Raw genomic sequence first — 22,313 nt, 5'->3', positions numbered from 1 at the left:
CCCATTCTAGAGATATTTGCTCAGGATGTTCACTGCTCCCTATTCATAATATCCAGGAAATGGAAACAACCTAAACGCCCTTCAACTGACAAAGAATGAATGTGCTATGTGAATCCTGTAACTAGACTCTAACTACGTAGTAGGTACTTCTGACTTTTGAGAAGTCAGTATCGCAGGCCTCTTGAGAATGTCATAGAATCTTTGTGACCAGGCACGTTTAAAACAAAACCATCTAAGTTCAGTATAATATCATCAGAGCATGAGGTCCAGTCTAATTCTCAGAGGTAACTTTTCACACAAGGATTCATCTTCAGTGAGGAGGCCAAAAATCTGGACATAAGGACAAGACAAAGATAGTATTCTAAATTCCCGTGTTATTATCATGTTATAAAAGGCAAAAGAAATTAGTCATTAGAATAGATATATCTACTATGATTTAATACCAGGTATCTTTTTTGCATATAGCTACTGTTAATTCTTAAAATACTCTTAACATTATTGTCCTCCCTCCCTTTTTTTAAGGAGAAAACAATGTAAGAAGCTGGGCAGATGGTCAGCAGTGTAAGACTGGCCAAGGGCGAAAGGGCTAGCATTGGATAACATTCAAATCTTGATTCTAACAAAGCCCCACCCCCTCTCTCTGTTAGCAATTTTCTAGGGGGTATATCTCATAGACTATCATGAAGATTCAGTGAAATAAAAATAAGGTTTGGACTGGATGTGGCTCTATGGTAAAGCATTTATGTAGTTTGTGCACACCTCTGGATTTGATCCTCACACTGAAAACATTTTTAAGTCTATAAAGCACTTAAGGGATGCAAACTTGATCCACTGCATGCATTTAAATGACGGCAGATACTCTATTGGTATTACTACGGTTCCAGCCAATCTAACATCATGCTTTCAGCATGTGGGTCTCTGAAAAAAATAGCTTTGCCTCCAAAATTCTGCTTAACCAGAAACAAAACACAGAGGAATAAAAAGATCAGGCAAGAGGTTGAAAATGGACCAGAAGGAAGGCAAGAGCAGCCTGTGTGGATTCATCCAAGGAGACCTGTGGCCCATTTACAAGTGCGTACATTAAGGATTGTGTAATTCTCATGAAAGGAAAGAATCACAAGACCTACCCGTGTGAAAAGTGTGCATCGGTCCAAGAAGTCTTGACACAGCACAGCTGGAGAGTGGTAGTCATACAGAAATACAGTCATGAACTACTGAGTGGAAAGATGATAAAACTGAAATAATCATCTCTAATTGGCACTACTATCATTTATATTTTCTACATCTTTAATTTCTAAATATTCTCCATATAATAATATGTATTATTTGTGTCATCAGAAAAAATGCTTATCTGAACCTTTTTTTAAACAACTAACCCATGTGAAGAGCAAGAAGCAACATAAGCCCCTGGGGAAGGCAGAAGGGATAGGCTCTTATTTTGCTGTTGGTGGCTCTATGAACTGTGGCACCGGCAGCTCCAGGGAGACACCAGCCTTCCACCTAATCCAGGACTTGGCTATATATGTTCAAAGTGTGTCACTCATGGAATTTCTAAATGCAATACTCACACCCAGTCTCCTGACGTATCCCAAATAGGTTTCTAGGTTCTCTGGGTGGCATTATAAATACTTAATTATATCTGGAGCTATTCAACTAACCCAAATAATGCTCTCATTCTTTGTCCCCATTTTTATTCCTTGAAATATAAGTAGTGGCCTCCTTGATTCAGGATCATTTTCACAGCACTGCTCTAGCCTGATGATAAAAATGGGAAAATCAAAGCTTGTCTAAGGTCCCCATGGAGAAGCAAAAATAAGAACCTAGATGCTTTGGTTATAGCAGCCAACCAGGGAGGGGGAGCAGGACATTCTGTACCCACCCTGGTTCTGAGAGGTCCATTCACCTCTAGAACATAACACAGGAACTTGAACAGGAAAGGGGCCCTACATGGTGTTGTTTACAGTTGTGAAGCCTGCTGGCAGAGTCGTCTGGGTTCTACAGTCTTTCCCTACAATTGTTACTTCAGAATCTGCCTGGGTCATTCCCTTTTAAAGAGGGCTTTGTCTTCCTCTTCATCATGAGGGTATCAAGGGCTCACATCTTTGGCCTTTCAGCAAGACATTCTGTGCGATAGTCACAGTGAAACAAAGTGGGGTGTGGGGAAGGGACACAGAAAAGGGTGAGGATGAGGGCAAGAGTCAAGGCAGAGAGGGCAGCACGCATTCTCTATTCCTCGGGCTGGAAAGTCTGTAGGGAGAAAAGATGGCTTGCAGGCTAAGACGTACAGATCCACCCAACCATCCCATAACAGTGAATTGAGCCATTTGTTTATCTGGCTTCTAAAATATTTAAAGCTGATGACCTCCAAATATGACTCTCCAAATCAGAATACCACTGGAAATGTTTTCTGTTGTGAAGACAAAAGTTCTTGAAGATGGGGGTAGAGCTCATTTGCCTACAGTTCACAAATCCTCGGGTTCACTTCCTCGCACCAGCAGTAAGCAAAACCTAAAAAATGTTGAAAGTTCCTTTCTTGATTCCCACATGATGCTAGCCTGGATCCTGAATTCTTCCTTCCCTCTCTCGGCCAGGAAGTGACTCAATAAAGCAGATTCATCACCCAGGCAGAAACAGGATAAAAGGGGAGGCTAAGCAAAGGCCTCCGGGTACTCTCAGGGTCAAGTGCGAGTGAGAGTCGCAGAACCAGTAAATCGTCCGGAGTGAGAAGATGGAACAGTGGCAGGTCCCTACACCCAGGCAAAGACATCACAGCATTCCCAGTAGCTGCACAAGGCTAAAAGTCCCAAGGAAGAACATGCCTATGGCTAGGGAGATGGAAAAGCCAGGAAGGGATATGTTAGCACTGTACACATGACAAAGATATTCTCCCAAATAACCACAGAAACATACAAAATCTGCAACTAACCACAGGACCATATGCTGTAAACGAAAGGATCCTTTGGCACATGAATTACAGCATTTATTATTATTTATTATTAAGCCACTTTTTAAGTCCTAAAGAAGAACTCCCAAGGTCTCTTCTCATCACTGTCTCCCACCTTGCTTCCTGCCACACCAGGAACTCGGCATCAGTCTGACTGAGATGGCACATACAGAGATGACTCATCCTTTTGTAGCTGACATTTGCAGAGTTTCTCATGCAAAATAACCATAAAAAAAAAACTAACTTTTTTTTCTTAAAGAGACGTAGGTTTGGGGATTATGGAAGAAAACCCAACATTTAGAACAGAGACTTGTAAAACTATGCCTGCTTTATGAACTCTTTACCCACTATCACCTTCCTGCATGAACTTAGGCTGCCTCGAGCACAAACCCCTAAGCCTTGTGTTGCTGTAATGGTATGAAGGGGCGCTGCCCAAACGAGGTGGGGGGGGGGGGGGGGGGGGGGGGTGGAGAAGCAGGCCAAAGTCATCTCCCAAAAGACACCAAGGCCAAAAGTGATCAGTTCCATCCCAATGTCCTCTGCAACGGAGCAGAGCGTCCCTGCTGGGGAACTTATTACAAGCGTGCTGGCTTCATAAAAGGGAAAAGAGATTCCTTTCCAAAGAGAACCATGTCGCTGCTCTAATGAGACTAGCCACGTGGTAACTCACTGACCTTGCACACCACTCAGGCAGCTTTGGTCAGAGAGCCAGCAGACAGCCTCATGGCCTGGCTGGCAGATGTAAATCCTGGACAAACAGCTGAGAGCTGAGGCCTGAGGATGCCAAGGGAGCATCCCCAGGGCCTGCCTGGCCTCCGGCTCCCACAAAGCCATACTGTTAACGGCAGGATTCAGGCAGCTGATGAGCTGCTTGGATAAGCTGCCCAGGGTAGGGTCTGTCTCAGGCACCTTTTGTCACATTCACACACCAAAGCAGGAAGGCCCTGTCACTGGGACAACAGCATGCAAAGTCTCCTAAGCAGAACAGAAACGCAGTGCTGATGTCCTCACAGGGACATCTTTGGATTTCACCCTTAGCAGCTGTAGCCTTCTCCACCCAGCCCTGCAGAGATCAGAGCAGAGACAGGCACCCAAGGAGGATGGAGCCTATGCCTGAGATGGGAGGGCTAAGGGTACCACAGTGGCAGGAGGGCCAATCAGCTCTCACTGGTTTGGGGATATCTCATGCTACAATCAACAGATAGTCCCTCCTCACATACCCAGCCTCTGCAGCAGCTCAGCCAGCTTGCCGTGTTCCCTGGATGTTTTTAAAGGGGGAAAAAAATGTGGAACATAATTACAGGCTCTGACCCCAACCACCTTTAACCCCGAGGAAATCAACCAGGGCTCGCTGCTGGAAAACTGCCTGCTGTATGATTGCTGAGGGATATAAAGAAAGGAATGTCTGATGCTCTCCACCCCCACCCCATTCCGAATGCTCAGAGGATCCCAGCAGGTTCCCAGGCAGAGCTTAAGGAACAACTGGATCCCAGGCATGAAGCCCTATTGGCCGAGATGGCATGCTTCCTGAAACATGAACGGTTGGAGCACTCCATCATCCTTTGACCTGCATTAGTGCTGCCTGACACCCTGCAGATACCTGAGCTGTCCCAAGGGAAGGCTGGGCAGATTAGCAGGGCACGCTGAAGGGAAACGATGCTTTGAGGACAAACAAAGTTTACACAGAATCTCTTCTGGTCTATTTTGACTTCCTGTGTGGTCTGACACACCCATACACATACACTGCAAAAGGAGGGTAAGCTGTGGGCCACACAGATTTGCAGGCTTACCCTGCGCTCAGAAATCAGAATCTCATTGGGCTAAAAGCCTAAGAATTTACAGTCTGAGAACATCTTAAGACAGCATTATCTCTTTTAAGAATGCATGCAACAGGCTAGGCATGGTGGTTCCCACCTTTAATCCCAGGACTTGGGAAGTAGAGGCAAGAGCATCACTGTGAGCTTGAGGCCACCCTGGTCTCCATAGTAAGTTCTAAGACAGTCAAGGCTACATATAGGAAGACTGTGCCTAAAACAAAACAACAGCAGCAACAAAAAAATAAATAAATAAATGTATGCAGAAAAAAACCTACGAAGGTTGCTCTGGGGAAAATATGGAAGATAACTGCAGTGATAGCAAGTTGAATTGGTACAGCCACCACCTTGCAGTCAGGACAATCAGGTAATGGAAAAAAAAATTTCAATTTATAACTGATTTATGCTATTCTCATGCTACTAAACTCAACATCTATAATTCTCATCTGTGTTTCATGGTAATATCATTACATAGATAGTAACTACCACCTTACACTTACGTTGCTTTCTTTGGTTTGTCCTCCAAAGGCCTCTGGGGATGTTCTCATCCAAAATGTCAAGAACAAAATCCCTAGTCATCTGTTCAGACAAGCTCCAAGCCCCCTCTACCTGCCTGCTATGTGTTAATATGGCTTCAGCCTTTACTCTCTTCTCTTAAGGTCTCTACCATCCATTAGGATCACCTGGGAATTTTTACAATTCCCAGCCTAGACATATTGTTTCAAAACCTCTGGGTGGGTACTGGCCAGGTTCCGATGAACACCGAAGTCTGAGAACCACTGCACAGGTCATGTCATTGTGGATTCATTCACTCCAGAGCCTCAAATAGCACCTGGGGAGAGCCAAAGCCCCTAAGTCTCTTCCAGAGCTCCAACTGTTCCATGTTGTTCCTGCATGCCCCAGGAGAACACCTCTACAGAAATAAGCTCCACCCCGCTCCATGTCTTCACCACACACCACACATCTACAGGGATGCGATGGCATCTAGTCGACACCTAGGACCTGAGAGACACTTTGGAGGTGCCCAGCTCCTCCCTCTCCTGGGCCCTCATCTCTCCCATTCTCAATCCAGTATAGCTGAGTGTGCATTCTCCTTTTTATTCGTATCATCACGTTTCCTCTGAAACTTTCCATAGAACCCTGCATGCCACTCCATAATTCTGAATGTTTAAGTAGTGATCCCACTAAGTCAAGCAGAAGTACTCAAGAGTATACTACTTCCTGTCCCTCTCTCTGGACTCCTTAGCACAGAGTCCCGCCCTCCCACCTCAAGGACAATTGTATCCTACTCTGTGAAACCGATCGCTCCCCTACCTTTCTTGCCAGGCACCAAGTACGACAGATATCCATCTCTCCAGTGCATCTACCTTAGGATGGTGCTAAGCATACAGTGGATCTTACATTACTGCTGAAATATGCAGCTATTTTAAGTAATACGACGGCAACTGCTTTTTAACTTAATGATTATGGTTCAATGATTCTTTTTATAACACAAAGTAGCCAAACACACTAAACCTATGACTTCTTATTGCTGTAAGATTCCCTTCTAAAATAAATGAAATTTTGAATAGACTGTCTCGAAGTTAATAAAGGATCATGAAGGTGAGGCAAAATTAGCAGAGGTGACCTACAAATGGCAGATAAGTAACACGGGCCTCTTTGGATTTGATAACCCTTAACTAGCCTTTCCCAAAGGTCTCAGCTCCCCTCCAAACTGCCAGTACTCACTTCTGGGCCATGGACTGCCAGTGATCTCCTGCCTCCTTTCTAAATGCTTAACACCCAAGAGAGGGGCAAGTGCCAGGTTCACTCTGACAAATTCTACCAGTGTATACTTCTGCACCAGTGGTTCTCAATCTCCCTAACGCTATGACTCTGTAATATAGTTCCTCATGCTGTGATGACCCCCCCATCCATAAAACTGTTTTGTTGCCATTTCAGATGTTAACTATAATTTTCCTACTGCCGTGAATTGTAATATAAATATCTGTGTTTTCTGATGGTCTTAGGTGACCCCGGAAAGGGCCCAATCAAGCCCCAAAGAGTCATGACCCGCAGGTTGAAAAGCACTGCTTGAGACCAACAGGAGCTCTTCTAAGTACCTGAGCATATACCAGAGAGTACATGTGTGGTGATCTGAATACGCTTGGTGCAGAGAGTGGCACGATTTGGAAGTGTGTGGCATTGTTAGAGTAGGTATGGCCCTGTTGGAGTAGGTGTGTCACTGTGGGACAGGGCTTTAAGACCCTCACTCTAGCTCCCGGAAAGGCAGTCTTCTCCTAGCAGCCTTCAGATGAAGATGTAGAACTCTCAGCTCCTCCTACACCACGCCTGCCTGGACGCTGCCATGCTCCCACCTTGATGACAATGAACTGAACATCTGAGCCTGTAAGCCAGCCCCAATTAAATGTTGTCCTTATAAACAGTTGCCTTGGTCATGGTGTCTGTTAACAGCAGTAAAACCCTAAGTAAAACAGCATGTAACACAATCCTGTCCTCCATCAAAAAGACATCTGCAGGAAAAGCCATCATGGGGAGATGGCACACAAAACATCCCCATCTTCTGCCAGTACCTCCAATCACCAAAGCTCTGTAGATCTAGCACCTGCCGACCCTCCTGAATAGAGCACACACTATACCAGATGAGACACAACAACACCACACTAGAACATAAGAGTAGGCCTTGTATGTGTGTAAAGCTAAGATATAGCTGTGCCACGTTCTAGGGAATAATTTTTACTATAGCTTTTAATCCTAAGAATCCTAAGATGAACAATGCATAAAAGCAGAAGAATATTCCAAGTTTTACATTATAGAAGTTATTCTGAATAATAAAAAAAAACAAAAAAACAAAAAAACAACAAAACAAAAACTGATTTCCTACTCTAAAAATCATGGCTGAGGAAATTCAGCTGACTCAGAACTTCTTTAGACAGTTTCCCAGAGAATATCACAGTAAAAATATACATATATATGTATATGTATATATATACTGCTTTTAGCTGAGCAGTTCCAGAGTAGAAATTCATCCTACAGCTCCAATCACTTCTGTGTCCCATGCCAGAGGTATGTATATCAAAGCATATGTATGTACATATATGTATGTTTATAAATATGTATGTATGTACATGAACATGTTTAAATACATGTATGTATACACATATGTTTATATGCATCTGTATATTTTAATGAGCATGTTTATATGCATATACATGCTTACATACATGCATATATGTGTACACATGTTTATATACATACATATATATGTATATGTATTTATATCTCTGTAAGATTATAAGTATATATATATACTGTGATAGATATAAACAAAGTTTCAGATAATCTTGGAACTCTCTATGTAGCTAAGAATAACTTTCAACTTCTGGTCATCCTACCTGTCCCCTCCCAAATGCTGTGATTATAGAAAAATGCTGTGATATTCAGTTTTATATATATAGCTGAGGCTCACACTCAGGGCTTCATACATACTATGCAACACCCTACCAACAAAGTCACACCACAAGCCCAAAGACTTGAAATAATTTAATTATTTAGTAGGGAGATGATTAAAAAAAAAGCAGTACTTCATCTAGACACAAGTGCAGAACATGAAAATAAATCACAATTAGGTGTATAACAATACACATGCATAAGTGTATTGCATAAGTGTATATAAGTGTACCAATGAATACACACATATATTTTCTGACACATTCATATATTTCCCTTAAGGAAAAAAAAACTCAGATGGCAAAATGTTGCTTTCTGTAGAACTTGGGATCAAGACATAGGGGAAGGAGGAAAACTCGGTCCTTTTTGGTTTTTGATCTGTGTGCTATTTATAGATATCAACTATTTAGTGACAAAGAAGCAGACATGAACAAAAGTAACTATGCCACTGTAGTTGCATCTTTATCTTTGCCCACAGCTGACCCACAAGCTAACAATGAGATAAGCAATCAGAATTGTTGCAGTTCTGGTCCTGTCTGCTCCACATGACCTTGGCACAGAAACAGCCAAAGTTCAGCTCGGCTGCCTGGAAATCTTGCTGAAGTCACTCGAGATATGCCAGTTCATATTTTCAAAGAGTTCCAATGAGCCTGCAGTAAATGTAAATGTCAATATGATAGGGAGATCAAGTGAGCTTTGAAACCTACCTGTGGTATCTTTACAAGCCATACAAAACAGGGTTCGTTTTGGCTTTTCCTGTGTGGCAGTAGCAGCAGGAGTCAAAGCACAGCTACTGAGTTGGCCCTGAGAAGCTGGCTAGCCAGTAAGCATTGATCCAGAATTCTCAAGCCCCAAACCTTTGTCCATCTGGCAAGGAAAACACACACACAGGCACAAGAACACCCAACCCGACCCCAGGAATCTCCTCTTTCTAAATATAGTAGGCAACTGCCCAGCTTCCAAACGCACCCTCCAAAGCATTCTGTGCCTTCCAACCAAGGTGAAATGAGCCAGACATAAACACGCTGTGACAGCTTCTGGCCCTACTGCCAAGCTTACTTCCTTACTATTTCCTCTCTTCCTCTACGCTGGGTTTCTACAAAATGTGGAAACCCCAGTGACACAATTTATAAAAATCCCTCTAGCTACTTATGTTGTTTGCTCTCATCCTAACAAACATGCTCTTCCTGCCAGGCCCCACAGTTTGAGCTTGGAAGAGTCTCTTCAATATGGGTAAAGTATTAGTTCATCTCCCATTGTACTTGTAAGAATCTGCAGCTCAGAAAAGATATTAGACAGGTCCAAGACTAGTAAGGAAGCCTGCACTTCTTGCCCTACCATAACACTCACTGGGGTAGAGGGCACGTCATTCTTTCAGAATCAATACCCACACCTCAAAAGGCACCCTACTCAGAATGCTTCCTACTAAACTAAAAAGGTAAGCTTCAGAGACATAATCTAGCACACATTCACAAGCACCAAACCAGTGCTAGTGGTTGCTGCAGAACTCTAGGAAATGGAGGCTGAGACAGACCCAAAACATTTCTCATGTTGGGGCCCACGCACGAAGGCAGACATGGGAATGATCACTGCAGTCCTTTAACTGAAAAGCTGAGGGAATCCAATAATCCGACCCTCTGAGGTAATCAAAAGGAATGCACGGTACACATGGGCTGACCTGGAAAAAGTACCCTAGGGGAGTCATGGGGAAAAATAAAATAAAAATCTGTGTAGTTAAAAATCCCATTTTTAAAGCATAATGTACAGAAAATGGACAAGGAAAAAGAGCATCCCAAAGCGAAGCAGAGGAGAATCCTGGGCCGCGGCTGTAACTCGGAGGCAGGGCGCCTGGTCCGTTATGTGGAACACTGAGTTTGATCTCCAGAACGGAGAACAATGAGAAAGAAAAAGAGGAGGGGGAAGGACAAAGAGAAGGATGCAGGGAGAGGAAAGGGGAGGGAGGAAAGGAGGGAAAAGAGGAAGAGGAGGAAGAGAGAGTGAGAAAGCACTCTCTCTCTGTATACTTCTCTGGTATGAGTGCATACCTGTGAATTAGGTATGTCAGTATCATTTCAGCTTGCCTTTGAACTAGGTCATCCATACATATAGTTAATTTTCTCTGCAAACCTAATCTTCCTCAAATTCTCTGTATTTCAGAAAATAGTAGCAGCATTCACATAATAGCTCAGGTCAAACACATCTCGAATCATTCCTGATTTTTCTCTTGTCTCTGACAGTCCATATTCAATTAAACATCAAATTATCCCAGCTTTACTTATAAAGCACCCAGCCTCTGATGTTACCATCCTGATCCAAGGTGTCATAGCTCCTATTTCTAATTAAGAGGCCAACAGCCTCTTAATTGGTTCCTTGTTCCATCTGGTCCCACTATCTTGTCTCACATAACCCTGCTGACCTTGAACTCCCTATGCAGCTAAAAATTATTTTGAACTTCTTATCCTCCTGCCTGCCTCTACCTTTTAAGTGTTTAGATTAAAGGAATGCACCACCATACCAGATCCCCATGGCCTTGATCTTCTTAAAGTACAAACTGGATTATATAACAACATCCCATGGCCATTCATCACTGAGAGGATGAGACAGACCCAAAGTCCTTTCAAGCGCTCAAGAGTCCTATGACCTAGGTCCTAGACTCCAGGTTCATTTCCCACCACTGTGCTCTGGTCTCACAGATGCATCTTCCCCTAGGCTTCTGCAACTGTCTCTTCACCACAAAGTCCCTATCATAGTCCAGAGCTTTAAAGTGCATGACAAGAACAAAGCATAAGGACTGGCAAGATGGCTCAGCGGTTAAGAGAACTAACTGCTCTTCCAAAGGTCCTGAGTTCAAATCCCAGCAACCACATGGTGACTCACAACCACCCATAATGAGATCTGGTGAGTCTGAAGTCAGCTACAAGTGTACTTTCTTATAATAATAAAAAATAAATCTTTTAAAAATAAAAAGAACAAAGAGTAAGCTCTCGGTTTGTACATGAAAGCTTTCTTTACTAGCAAAAAGGGTATCAGTTGAAATATCTTTGAAATTAAAAGATTAAACTGGCTAGTCACTGGAGTAAATCTAAAATAATTGCTTTGACTATTAGGTTTATAATAGCATCCCCCTCCTAGGCTAACTTCTGGATATGTCAGGGTCTTGACAAGATAATTCAATCACCCTCAGAAGTTGTTTTCTCCTAATAACCTCCAAATTTTGTCAGTGCAGGAGGTTTTGGTCATTGTCTAAAGACTAGAATATCTGCCTGTAAGATACACTATGAGAGAAGTTGATGGGCTTATATAGGACAGCTGAACCACTGTCCCCCTAAAGCCAATCTCTTCAGGTCCTGAAATACATGTCGGACTATGCGAATGGGAGCAAAGAAGACCCAGAAGAAACAGATGGACAAAATGAATTAAATGCTGTTTACTTCCAAAGTGTTATGGGACAAAGCAGTGGCTAGTGTGTGTGTGAGTACACATCTCAGCAAGTAAGGTGAACCAGTAGCCAATAAACACAGAATGGATGCTCAATCCATTAGTCATCAGTGAAATTAGAACCAAAGGAGATACACGACCCCAGTAGTTTGCTACGATCACACAGATACTAAGTGTTGGTGAGGCTCATATACTGTGTCTGATCAATACAGTTCTTCTGCTGGGGAAAACGGGTTTGTCGAGCTTTTAAGACTTTTACGTTAGACCTAAGTTTCCTTCAAGCCTGGGTCTAAACCAAAATTTTACTTACGTTTCCCATATAGCTCAGCAACCCTAGGTAAGACACGAAATTCGAAGTGAAAACATACTCATACAAAGGCAGGCACGTCAACCTTCTTAGCAGCATCATTCGAAAAAGCTAACAGCTGAAACTCAACTCAGCGTTTACAAAACAGAATACTCCCCAGCAATAAAAAGGAACAAACTACTAATAAAAGCTGAAGCACAGATGAGCCTTGAATCAACATTCTAAGTGAAAGAGCCTGGGTAGAAAAGACCACGTAATATATGACTCTAGCTCCAGTTCTCAGAAAAGAAGACAACTCTAGAGACAAGGAACGGGGATCAGCAGTTCTGTGTGGCTTGAGAATGGAGGGCACTTGCAGGCAGACATGAGGAAGCTTTCAGGGTGACAGCAATTTTCATCAACCGGACTCTAGTAATTGTTCCACAAGTCCACTTAAAACAGGTGAATTCTATGTCAGCTAAATTATTAACAGTGGAGCTTAAAAAAAAGAAAAAGAAAAAGAAAAAGAAAACTACTCCCCCAAAGCACGCTGACCTGAAACAAATGGCTACTCTGAAAGGAAACATGGGGGAATGTTCTGGGGAGACACTTGATAAATTAGCATGTCAAATGCAAGTGTTCATGCTCATTCTGCAGGGAAAGAAAAAAAGAGGAAAAACCATTTCCTTGATTCCACAGGAGAAAGAATCGTGCTTCACTGTAGTAGTAATTAAAATTTAACAATAAGACACTCAACCATAAAAATGAATCAAACTCTACTATCTGACATAACATAAGTGGGCCCTGAAAATATCATGCTACATAAAATAATTCATACACCAATGATAACTTTTGTTTGATACTAGAGATGCCTAGGACAAATAGAAAAAAAATCTCACCAGGGTCTAGGGTGGGACAAGAGTGAGAAGTCATTATTTTATGGTATAATTTCACATTAGAATGCTGGAAAAGCTCTGAAACTAGAGAGCATGGTCAGTTACATAACTGTGAATGTACTCAATGCCACTGAAGTGTATGAAATTATTTAAAAGCTGTTAAAGTAGTAAAGTTTGTGCCGTGTATATCTTACCATAATAATTTTAAAAACCTGTTTTGAAAAATACACACACACACACACACACACACACACAAACCTGAACAGACATCCCACCACAGAGGATACACAAATGGTAAATAAGCATGTGAAAAATATTCAATAGCATGTGTCATCAGAAAACTGAATGGGAAGAGTTGGGGTGGGGGTGAGTGTGAATTCTGCCACCTATCACATGGTCAAAATGTAACACTGACACTATCACATACAGAACAACAGGATCTCTGTCTGTCTGTCTGCTGGAGGGAATGCAAAATGGTACAGCCACCTTAGGAAATATTTTGCTTATTTCTTACAAAATAATACATGCTCTTACCATGTGATCCAACAATCATATTCCTAGTCTTTATCCAAATGAACAGAAACCTCTTGCCCATGCATAAAATGATTGTCGGCTTCATTCATAATTGTCCAGACTTGAAAGCAATCAAGAACTCCTCCACAGGTAAAAGAAGAAACACGTTTTGGTACTCAGCAATGAGACCCAACAGAAGATATGGAAGAACCATAAATGCACATTGCTAAGTGACAGGAGGCAATGGAAAAGGACTGCAGACTTGTTCTGGCTACGTGACAGTGTGAAAGACAGCAGAGAGAAAGACAATGAAAAAGATCTGCAGTGGACAGGAGGTGAAGAGAAAGGCATGTGATAGACCATAGAGGGCTTTCACAACAGTGGAACAATGACAGTACAATGGGTGCAAGCCACTGTACAGTCACTGTCCATCAACTGTTCACCACCAAGAAACTCACATTAATAATAGTCTACCAGGGACCAGGGGTATGGAGTGTGTGCTCTCATGTGCAAGGCCTTAGATTCAACCTCCAGAGCTAATAAGATAAAATAAAATCAACATTAATTAATCAGCAGTAATAGATGTATCAGGACTTTGAAAGACTTGAATAAGGAGAAGGAGGAAGAGGAGGAAGAGAAGGAAAGAAAGGAGGAGGAAGAAGAAGAGGTGGAGGAGGAGGAGGAGGAGGAAGGAGAAACCAGAAGTAACAGACACTCTAAGATACAATGGCAACCTCGTACATATTCTACTCATATGTTCTGTAAACCTAAAGCCAATCTAAAGAGCAGAGTCTAGTCCTCATTTAACAATGAGAAGATGGTTCTAAGCCACAGGGAGTGGGGGAGTGGGTTGAAGCCTAGATATTAGATGCAATTTATTCAACGAAACTTTGAATAGAGAAACATGCAGAGATGCAGAGATGTTTTTAGAGCCAGGGTTATATAAAAAAAAAAAAAAAAAAAAAAAAAAAAAAAAAAAAAAAAACTTGTTTGGATTTAATTAGCTGTTGTTTATATTTGTATGAGTAATACTCCAAATGTCAGTATTGCAAATTACCACCACTTACAAATAATTAGGAAAGTCATTTTTTTTCCCTTTTCTTCACAAAAGAATTGGGAACAACTTTTTGTTACCTGGCTCCACATTTACTTGCTCCATTAAGGTTTTTTGTGAGTAACATAATCATTGCTAAGCATGTCAGCTGGCACTGGACACCACCTGAGGGTTTACACCTTTCAAGAACAGCTCGTTCTTGGGGCCAAGGGAGAGGAGGGTTCATAAGGTAAGAGCTCTTACCATACAATCATGAAGACCTGACTTTAGATCCCCAGCACCCACGTAAAAAGCCAGTGTGGCCACATTTGAACCTATAACCTCGGAGTTGTAGAGAGCAGAGACAGAAGTCTCTGAGATTAATAAGCAAGCCTACCCAAAATTGTGAGTTCTAGGTTCAGTGAAAGACCCTGAAAAAGTCAGAGTTGATAGAACAGAACACCTGATGTGCATCACATACACAGGTGTACACACAACTGCTCACACCTGTGCATACCCCACACGCACCCGCATGCGCATACACACACACATCTCCTTCTCACTGTGGAAGAAAACTGTATTAAATGCTAAAGGAGTATAAAGGTGAACAGGTTTTAAAGGACACACATTTGGTAATTATTTTACTGTTGTTTTAATGAATAAAGAAGACGAATTGTTTGCTTTAAAAATTCAGACCAAGCCAGGTGGTGGTAGCACACACCTTTAATCCCAGCACTTGGGAGGCAGAGGCAGACAGATTTCTGAGTTCGAGGTCAGCTTGGTCTACAGAGTGAGTACCAGGACAGCCAGGACAACACAGAGAAACCCTGTCTTGAACAACCAAAAAAAAAAAAATCAGACCAAGAACAGGTTTTTTTTGGCCTCAAAGTTCTATTACTCAATTAAAAATAAATCACTGATAATCACTGGGTAGTCCCAAAAAGAAAGTGATGCTTTACAAGGACAAGACAGAAACAAAAAACAAAAACAAAAACACACTCCTAATCTGCCCTTTTAGCCTTCAAGGCTCTTTCAGTCTATGAGGGCAAGAAAGGCTGAGTACAATACAGAATATTAGCTAGCCTTGGCTACTCTTGGCTGAAAATCCATAAAGCACTAGGCGCTTATCAATTGACCTGGCACCTGCTGCACATCTTCTCTTCTAGGGATCTATGAAAAGTCTGCGTCTTCACTACCAACATTTTTATTGAAAGACCCAAAGGGTTATGCTTGGAAGAGGATCAGCAGATCACAGCCAGGTTCAAAACATGGTTACACGATTTCCTATCCCTGTGAATTTTGACAAGTTATCCCAGAAATGCAGAAACAGGACAGTGCAGCTGGCTCACCGTATCTACAGATCTGGATCTTAGGTTTCCACCAACTAGTATGGAAAATATTTGCTGGGGGTTAGCGGGGGTGGAGCTGTATCTGTGCTCAACACGTGCAAACATTTTTCTGTCATTACTGAATAAACAACGCAGTATGTAACAATTATGTCCCTAGCATTTGCGTTATGGTATGTGTTAGCAGCAATCTAGAGCTGCCTAATGTATTCAGGAGGATATGTGTAAGTGACTTGTCATCAATAAAAGAGAGACTTGAGCATCTGAGGATTGGGGTATCCAAGATGGATCTTTGAATCAACCCCCCCTGTGGATACGGAGGGACCACTACATTCATCTTGCAGAATGGTAGCATGGCACAATATGTGACCCTTGGCATAAGAACTGGCACTTACTAAATGCTCAATAAAATGAAATGTGCTGGCTTTCTTATTGTGCTATTTAGTTGTCTAAAATGACCTTGACAATATATGATGGAAGACAAAGAACAGAGATCCCAACATCAGTACCATCTGAGAATGCAATGAAAAAGGCACACTGTCCTCAAAAGGGCCCATAAAAAGTCCAGGATCAGCTAATATAACATAGAAGCATTCACTTCACTTAGTAAAACTTTAACACTCCGAAGAAAAGCAACCTGTAATAGGACTTCATCCACTATTACATGACTGGAAGAGCTGGATTCTTGCCTTGATTATTAACTCTGCATCCATCAAACCAGGTAGACTCCATACCCCTCCCATAGACTGAAAACACCAGAACACACTTTCCAGGTCCTGGAGATAAATCAATGTACCCTCGCCTCTACTTAAACCGCCACCTTGTAAAGAGTGAATGTCTTGTTGACTCAGCATCTCCCATCTGAAATTCAATCATGAACTAGGTGCCTAAAGGTGACTGCTGCCACCTGGATGGCTGCAGTTGTACTTCTAATGTCCAGCCTAGGCCAATCTGTGGAAGCAGCACTCAGTGGTTGGCCAGGGCTGCAGGGGTTGGGAGGAAATAACGATGACTGGTGGTGAAAAGCACGTTCTTTCGGAGATGACAAAAAACGTTCTATGGCTGATGATGATGGATCCATGGATATACTAAACCACTGAATCAGATGCTTTGAATGAATAAGCTACAGAAGTTACTGTGAATTAACATCTCAGTGGTGCCACTATCTTTAAAACCACATCTCTGCCCCACCCATTTAGTCTGTCAGAATAAGGATTCTCTATTTCAGAAAGCAGAAGTCAAATTCAGAGCAACAAATCTAGAAACCGACCGCCAATGTGTGAAGAGACGTGGTTCTCTAAAGCCCAAACCCCTCTAACAGCTTTTCATGTCTGTGAAAGCACGTTCGGTTTGACATTGAGTCCAATGCATTCTGCAAGCCTGTTACATAGACAGGGAGGCAGACAGACCGCTTCTTCCTCTGAGAGGGAAACCTCACCTAACAGTAAGTTAACAGGAATGGAAAAGACACTGGGAGGCTTATATATTCTGCCCCTTCAACCTCTCGCACTGTGTTTATCACAGCCATGGCTTAATACAAGCACTATTACCAGAATCCTATGATGTGTCCATCAGTGGCTAACACACACAACAGCTGGAGTTCCAAAGAACTGACCACCCATACCTCTGCTTCTTTTCTTTTTCAGGGTCACCAAGTCCTGAGAACCTTGAATGCTGGCACACTGGAGTATTGCTGAACATGAACTGAGAGGTGCCAAGGGCCTCCAAGTGGTGGTGGTGGAGGGTTGGGTCGGCTTGGGTTGGGTTATTTTAACATTCACTATGTCTTTCAACCTCTGAGAGATGTGAGTGACTGTTTCCACTTTACAGAGCAGGAGCTCAGGCTTAAGTAAGGTGCCCAGAGTCGAACAGTTAATAAGCACTGGGGTCAAGATTTGAACCCAAGAAACTCCAAAGCTCACTCGTCCTCTATCGCTTCTACAGAATGAAAGAGAAGATGAGACCTAAACACAAAGTCATCTTGGCTGAGAGAATGATCGGCCAGTGAGAGGAAGCGGCCCTGGGTGACTGAGTACCACTTAGAAAATGTCAGAACAAATCACCATCAGCAAAGACTGGGAACTGGCCAGGATGAACTGCATACCAAATAAGAACTCGAAAATTGGTAAGACTTTCTTTATTTTTTAATGTGTGTCCCAAAATATTTTGTTGCTTATGCTCTGTGTCCATACCAAAGATGGAGAAGCCATACAGAGTTTAAGAAGTTTGTTTTTATGAAGTCATTTTGACATATTTGAGAGAAAAACAGAAGAGAAACTCTGGTTTAGGCTAACCCAGATGACAGCACTGCTTCAGGTTAGGTACAATGTCTTTGGAATTTGCCAACTTGTATTTGAATACCCTGAGCCCACCTTTGGCAGGTAGACTCCTTGGCTCCTTGGTGTCATCATTCACAAAGTAGAAGTAATATTAAAATGATGTAACTAAACACTGCCAACTGCTAGAAGCCATTTTTATTGCCTTTGACTCACAGACATAGGAAATCTGAACCCTGAGATCTGTAAAAGTACTAGTTACAAAACAAAAGCAATGCTACCTACATATAACTATGTATGTATAACATACATAGATATAACCTACATAGCTATGTATTTATTTTAAAGCTATAGTGGACAATCACTGGCTTTTTAATGACAGTAATGATCAAGATGGTCTGATTGAAGAAAATTACTATACAGGAATTAATATGATATACAATGCAGCAAGCACCTCACAATAACACAATACCTAAAATCAGAGAAAACACTGAAAACTTGTGTTAAGAAGTCACATCAATCACATGCTCTATTTAAAGCAGTAGTTACAAGTAGCAGAGGGGGCTAGCTAGTCATAAAGTCAAAAGACCAGCGTACGTATGCCACTATCAGTCTTTGCACAGTCTCAGAGCTGACCCATCTGGCTGGTTAACCTTTGAACTCAACATTGCAATGACTCTTCCTATCTAAAGAATTCATGCTCCTCAAGAATAGTGGAAAGCAAATTGCCAGTCGCCCAACATGCCTTCCTCAGATTCAATGTTCAGATACAAAATGCACGTTCGAATTCTAGCAGGTTTTGTCCTGCAGGCTCCATTCTGGGCACAAAGGACCACACAGATTCCAAAACTCCAGGCCAGTGGATGAAACTGTGTGACTCTGGGCTAGTGATTCCCCAAACATGTGTTCTTGTTTGTAAAAATCAAGAGACAAGTGAGATTAACACACAAATAAAGCCATGGCTGCCACAGAGTACTGTGCCTCCGCAACCATGGGGGCAGCATCTAGTGCAATGCCCAGGAAATAGCAGGCACTTCATGTTTGCGGAGTGACGCAGAGGATCAATGAAAGCTAGCCTGGGGTCAGCCATGCTGGTATGGTGCGTGCCTTTAATCATAGCACTCTTGGGAGACTGAGGCAGGAAGACCACTGTTCCAGGCAAGGATAAGGAAACCCTGTTTCAAAGAAAAGGAGAGTAGAGGGAGAGGGAGAGAGGGAAGGAAGGAGGGAAAGGGGGAGAGAGACAGACAGACAGAGACAGGCAGGCAGGCAGACAGACAGACAAGACAGACAGACAGACAAGAAACCAATCAAGCAAGCATAAGGGTCAACCAAAATCTCCAGACCCAGCTTCTATGTGGGTCCCACACTTGCCTCAAACTAGAGGTAACTTGTCCCTTAAAAGAAGGCAGGCCCTGGTCTTTGCACCTGGAAAGGCTCCTGGTATCTGTCCTGAGCTTTTATTTCACCCACCGAGCACTGACACTTGCTGCCCTGACATTCCATCCCCTCACTCTTCAGTTTTAAAAAGCAACAGGCTTACTAAATGACATCTTGGCACTTAGGTCTTTCTCTAATGAAGCCTGGGGACCATTCAGATGGCTAGGATCCTACTCTGTTGAAGCAACCATCCTTAGCTGAATGATACCATCTATTAGGAAGCCCATCACAGAGACAGGAAAAGTAAAGAGTCAAAGACAATTCCACTATCTGCCTTCACTTCCTGAATATCAAAATGAAAAAGAAAAAAAAAATCGCCTGAACTATTTTTAAATGAACCCAGTGAAAAGGTACCCTTCTTGCCCTGCAAGGTACTCAATCCTAGAATGTTCCAATTTGGCTACAAGGAGAAGAAACTCTGGGCTTCCTCTGCAAAAGTTAGGCGGCACACAAATTTTAACACAAACATACACCTTGTACCAAGAAGTGGGGAGGGCAGCAAGAAAAAAAAATGGCTTCACAGAAGCTCAGGGGACCTTTTAGATGAGCTTAAACTCTTTATCTGAGCAAGGACTGAGGATCTCCTCTGAGCCTTCTGAATTTTAAAGGATAGTGAGGGAGAGGACCGGTTTGGAGCAAGGGAGCCGGAGAAGGAGAAAGACGGATGTGTTGGGTCTATTTTTAAACCTTCGCCCACAGTTTAGAGTAAAGGAACACTCTGGTTCTATACTCCCACCCCTGTCACCTTCTGCTAAGCACAAGAATCAAAACCTGAACACGCACACCACACTGATCTATGTCTAGGGATGACTTGTCAGTGCTCCCAGGAATGCAGCTAACCAATCACCCCCCAACGCAGAGAACCCAGTAGTCTCGACTAGGTTAGAGCTGCTGGAGTGCAGGGCTCCTGCAGGGCTCGAAGCAGTCACCACCCTCATCTTCCCAGGGATGGGCAGCGCCCCCTCCGCACGCTCCATTCCCAAGGCTGGGCCACCGAGGTGAGCAACTCGCCCCCTAAGGATCCCAAGCCAGGGAAGCGTGGAAGCGGTTTTCCCCAACAGGCTGCGGCAGGCTCAAGCCCGAAACACCTGTGTCGCACCACACCCACCCAATCCTGAGTACCACCCTGATGGCCACCTCCCGGCGGTCCCCGAATGCCGAGGGCTGGGCGACCAGATTCCTCCGAGGCAAGTGACATGCTCTTTTTACATATCCTTCTTGCCTCGCACGAGCGTAGACACCCGTCACTCTGCGCCCGGGAAGGGATGAAAGCCGGTAGCGCGCGGGCCACCCGGAGCGGAGCGCCGCCGCCGGGGTGCCCTCCCGCTCTGCTCCGGACACTCACTCTTGAGCGCGCTGATGAGCGACTTCCCGTCCTTGATGAGCTCCTTGATGAATTTGTTGGTCTTGTCCAGCTCCGCTTCGTGTGACTTGAGCGTCTCTCGGAAGTGAGGGCTGTCGAGGCAGCAATCGCTGAACTCGAGCGCCGGGAGCCCCATTCTGCCCGCGGAGCCGGGCTTGAGGGGACGCGCCTCGCACGCCGGTCGGCGGACACCGGGCGACGACCGCCGATCCACAGGTGTGGGTGGCGCCGGCTATCCCCGCGCGCGGGGTCAGCGAGAGCAGGAAACTCAGGACCGCAGCCGGGACCCGGACGGACGGCGGCTGCTCCTGCAGAGAGTCACCGAACTGCACACCGGCAGAAGGCGCGGCGGTGGACCCCTGGCGGCGCCTGGAAGCGATTGAGCCCGGCCACCGCCTCCCCGCCTCCTCTGCGGGCTTGCTCCTCAGCAGCCTCAAGCAGCCTCGAGCTGCCCTCTCACAGAAGCCTCAGCCGCCCCGCCGGCGTCCGGGCCGCCCGAACCTGCTAGCGATGACCTAATCCCCCGCAAGGCCAATCAGTGAGCTTGCCTCAGCCCGACCCACGGGGCCGCCAGGGGACGCCCTGCCCTTCCGCGGTTCTAATCCAATCAGATCTTTCCGAAGGCGGAGCCTGGGGAGAGGGGCGGAGCCATGCCACCGCTAGGTCCGCAGAGCAAGCCCCGCCCCCTCCTGCTCCGAGAGGGTTACTGAGCCCGAAGAGCCCCCGTGCTGCATTCTGTAGTGGGTGCGCCCCCGCCACCCTGAACCTGGCCCGCCCCGTGTGGCTCTAATCCGAGCCTGAAATGAGACGTCTGCTGATCTAGGGACCCGAAGAGCCTAGGAGTGCAGAGCAGGAAAAAAAAATCCACAATGAGAACTGCCATTTGCCTCTGCCCACCGGACACTTCTGAGCATTCGAGCCTTGCACTCGAAATACAGCCCCTTGCCCAGGAGAACTCTGAGTGCTCGGAGCTCACAATCCCCGCTTCCAGTCAAGCAGAACGTATTTGCTTCTTTTAAATAAATCACCAACTCCCCTTCCCTGCAGTCCTCTCGCCCCCTACTGTCCGTCCCACTAGTGGCCACTCCTGCTCAAAACCCACCCACGGCTGCAACCCACAGAAGGTTCTCACGTCCTTAGCCAGAATTCAGCCTTTCCTGCTGGATTCCTAGCACCATTTTTACACAATTCTGTCCAATGTCTGGTCCTCTTCACTGCTGCACAGCTTCACGAGGGCACATGCCACCGCAGTTCTCTGGTGGGGTGTTGCATTCCTATCGGCCAGAACAGCAATTAGTATTTAAGAACAGATAATAAGCGCTGTGTACAACTGTGTGTAGTCAACTATGCATCATTCTCCAACTTCCAGAGTGACCACCATCCCTCTGTTCAGTAACCGGAGTCAAGGTTAATACCTCCCTCAGAGCATTTGATAGGCTGGGTCCCAGTGTCTAGAACTGAATGATGAACTCCTAGCGAACAGAGACTGCCCTTGGCTAAATTATTTCTATGTT

The 22,313-nt window shown here is 44.2% G+C and overlaps 1 protein-coding gene across 3 annotated transcripts in view; it reads right to left on the bottom strand.

Annotated features, from left to right (window-relative positions):
• The window catches only part of Arhgap26 (Rho GTPase activating protein 26), a 430,094-nt gene extending 408,829 nt beyond the window's left edge, over positions 1 to 21,265 (bottom strand). For all 3 annotated transcript variants that reach the window (XM_031365552.1, XM_031365553.1, XM_031365554.1), the window contains exon 1: positions 20,782 to 21,265. In XM_031365552.1, the coding sequence (XP_031221412.1) occupies positions 20,782 to 20,935 (154 nt within the window). In that variant the 5' untranslated portion in view covers positions 20,936 to 21,265. The remainder of the gene's footprint in view (positions 1 to 20,781) is intronic.
• Positions 21,266 to 22,313: the final 1,048 nt, after the last annotated feature.

Source organism: Mastomys coucha, unplaced genomic scaffold (genome assembly GCF_008632895.1).
Source record: "Mastomys coucha isolate ucsf_1 unplaced genomic scaffold, UCSF_Mcou_1 pScaffold13, whole genome shotgun sequence".
Classification (NCBI taxonomy): domain Eukaryota; kingdom Metazoa; phylum Chordata; class Mammalia; order Rodentia; family Muridae; genus Mastomys; species Mastomys coucha.
Note: the sequence above shows the minus strand (reverse complement) of the source record. Positions and strands in the feature narration are given on the sequence as shown.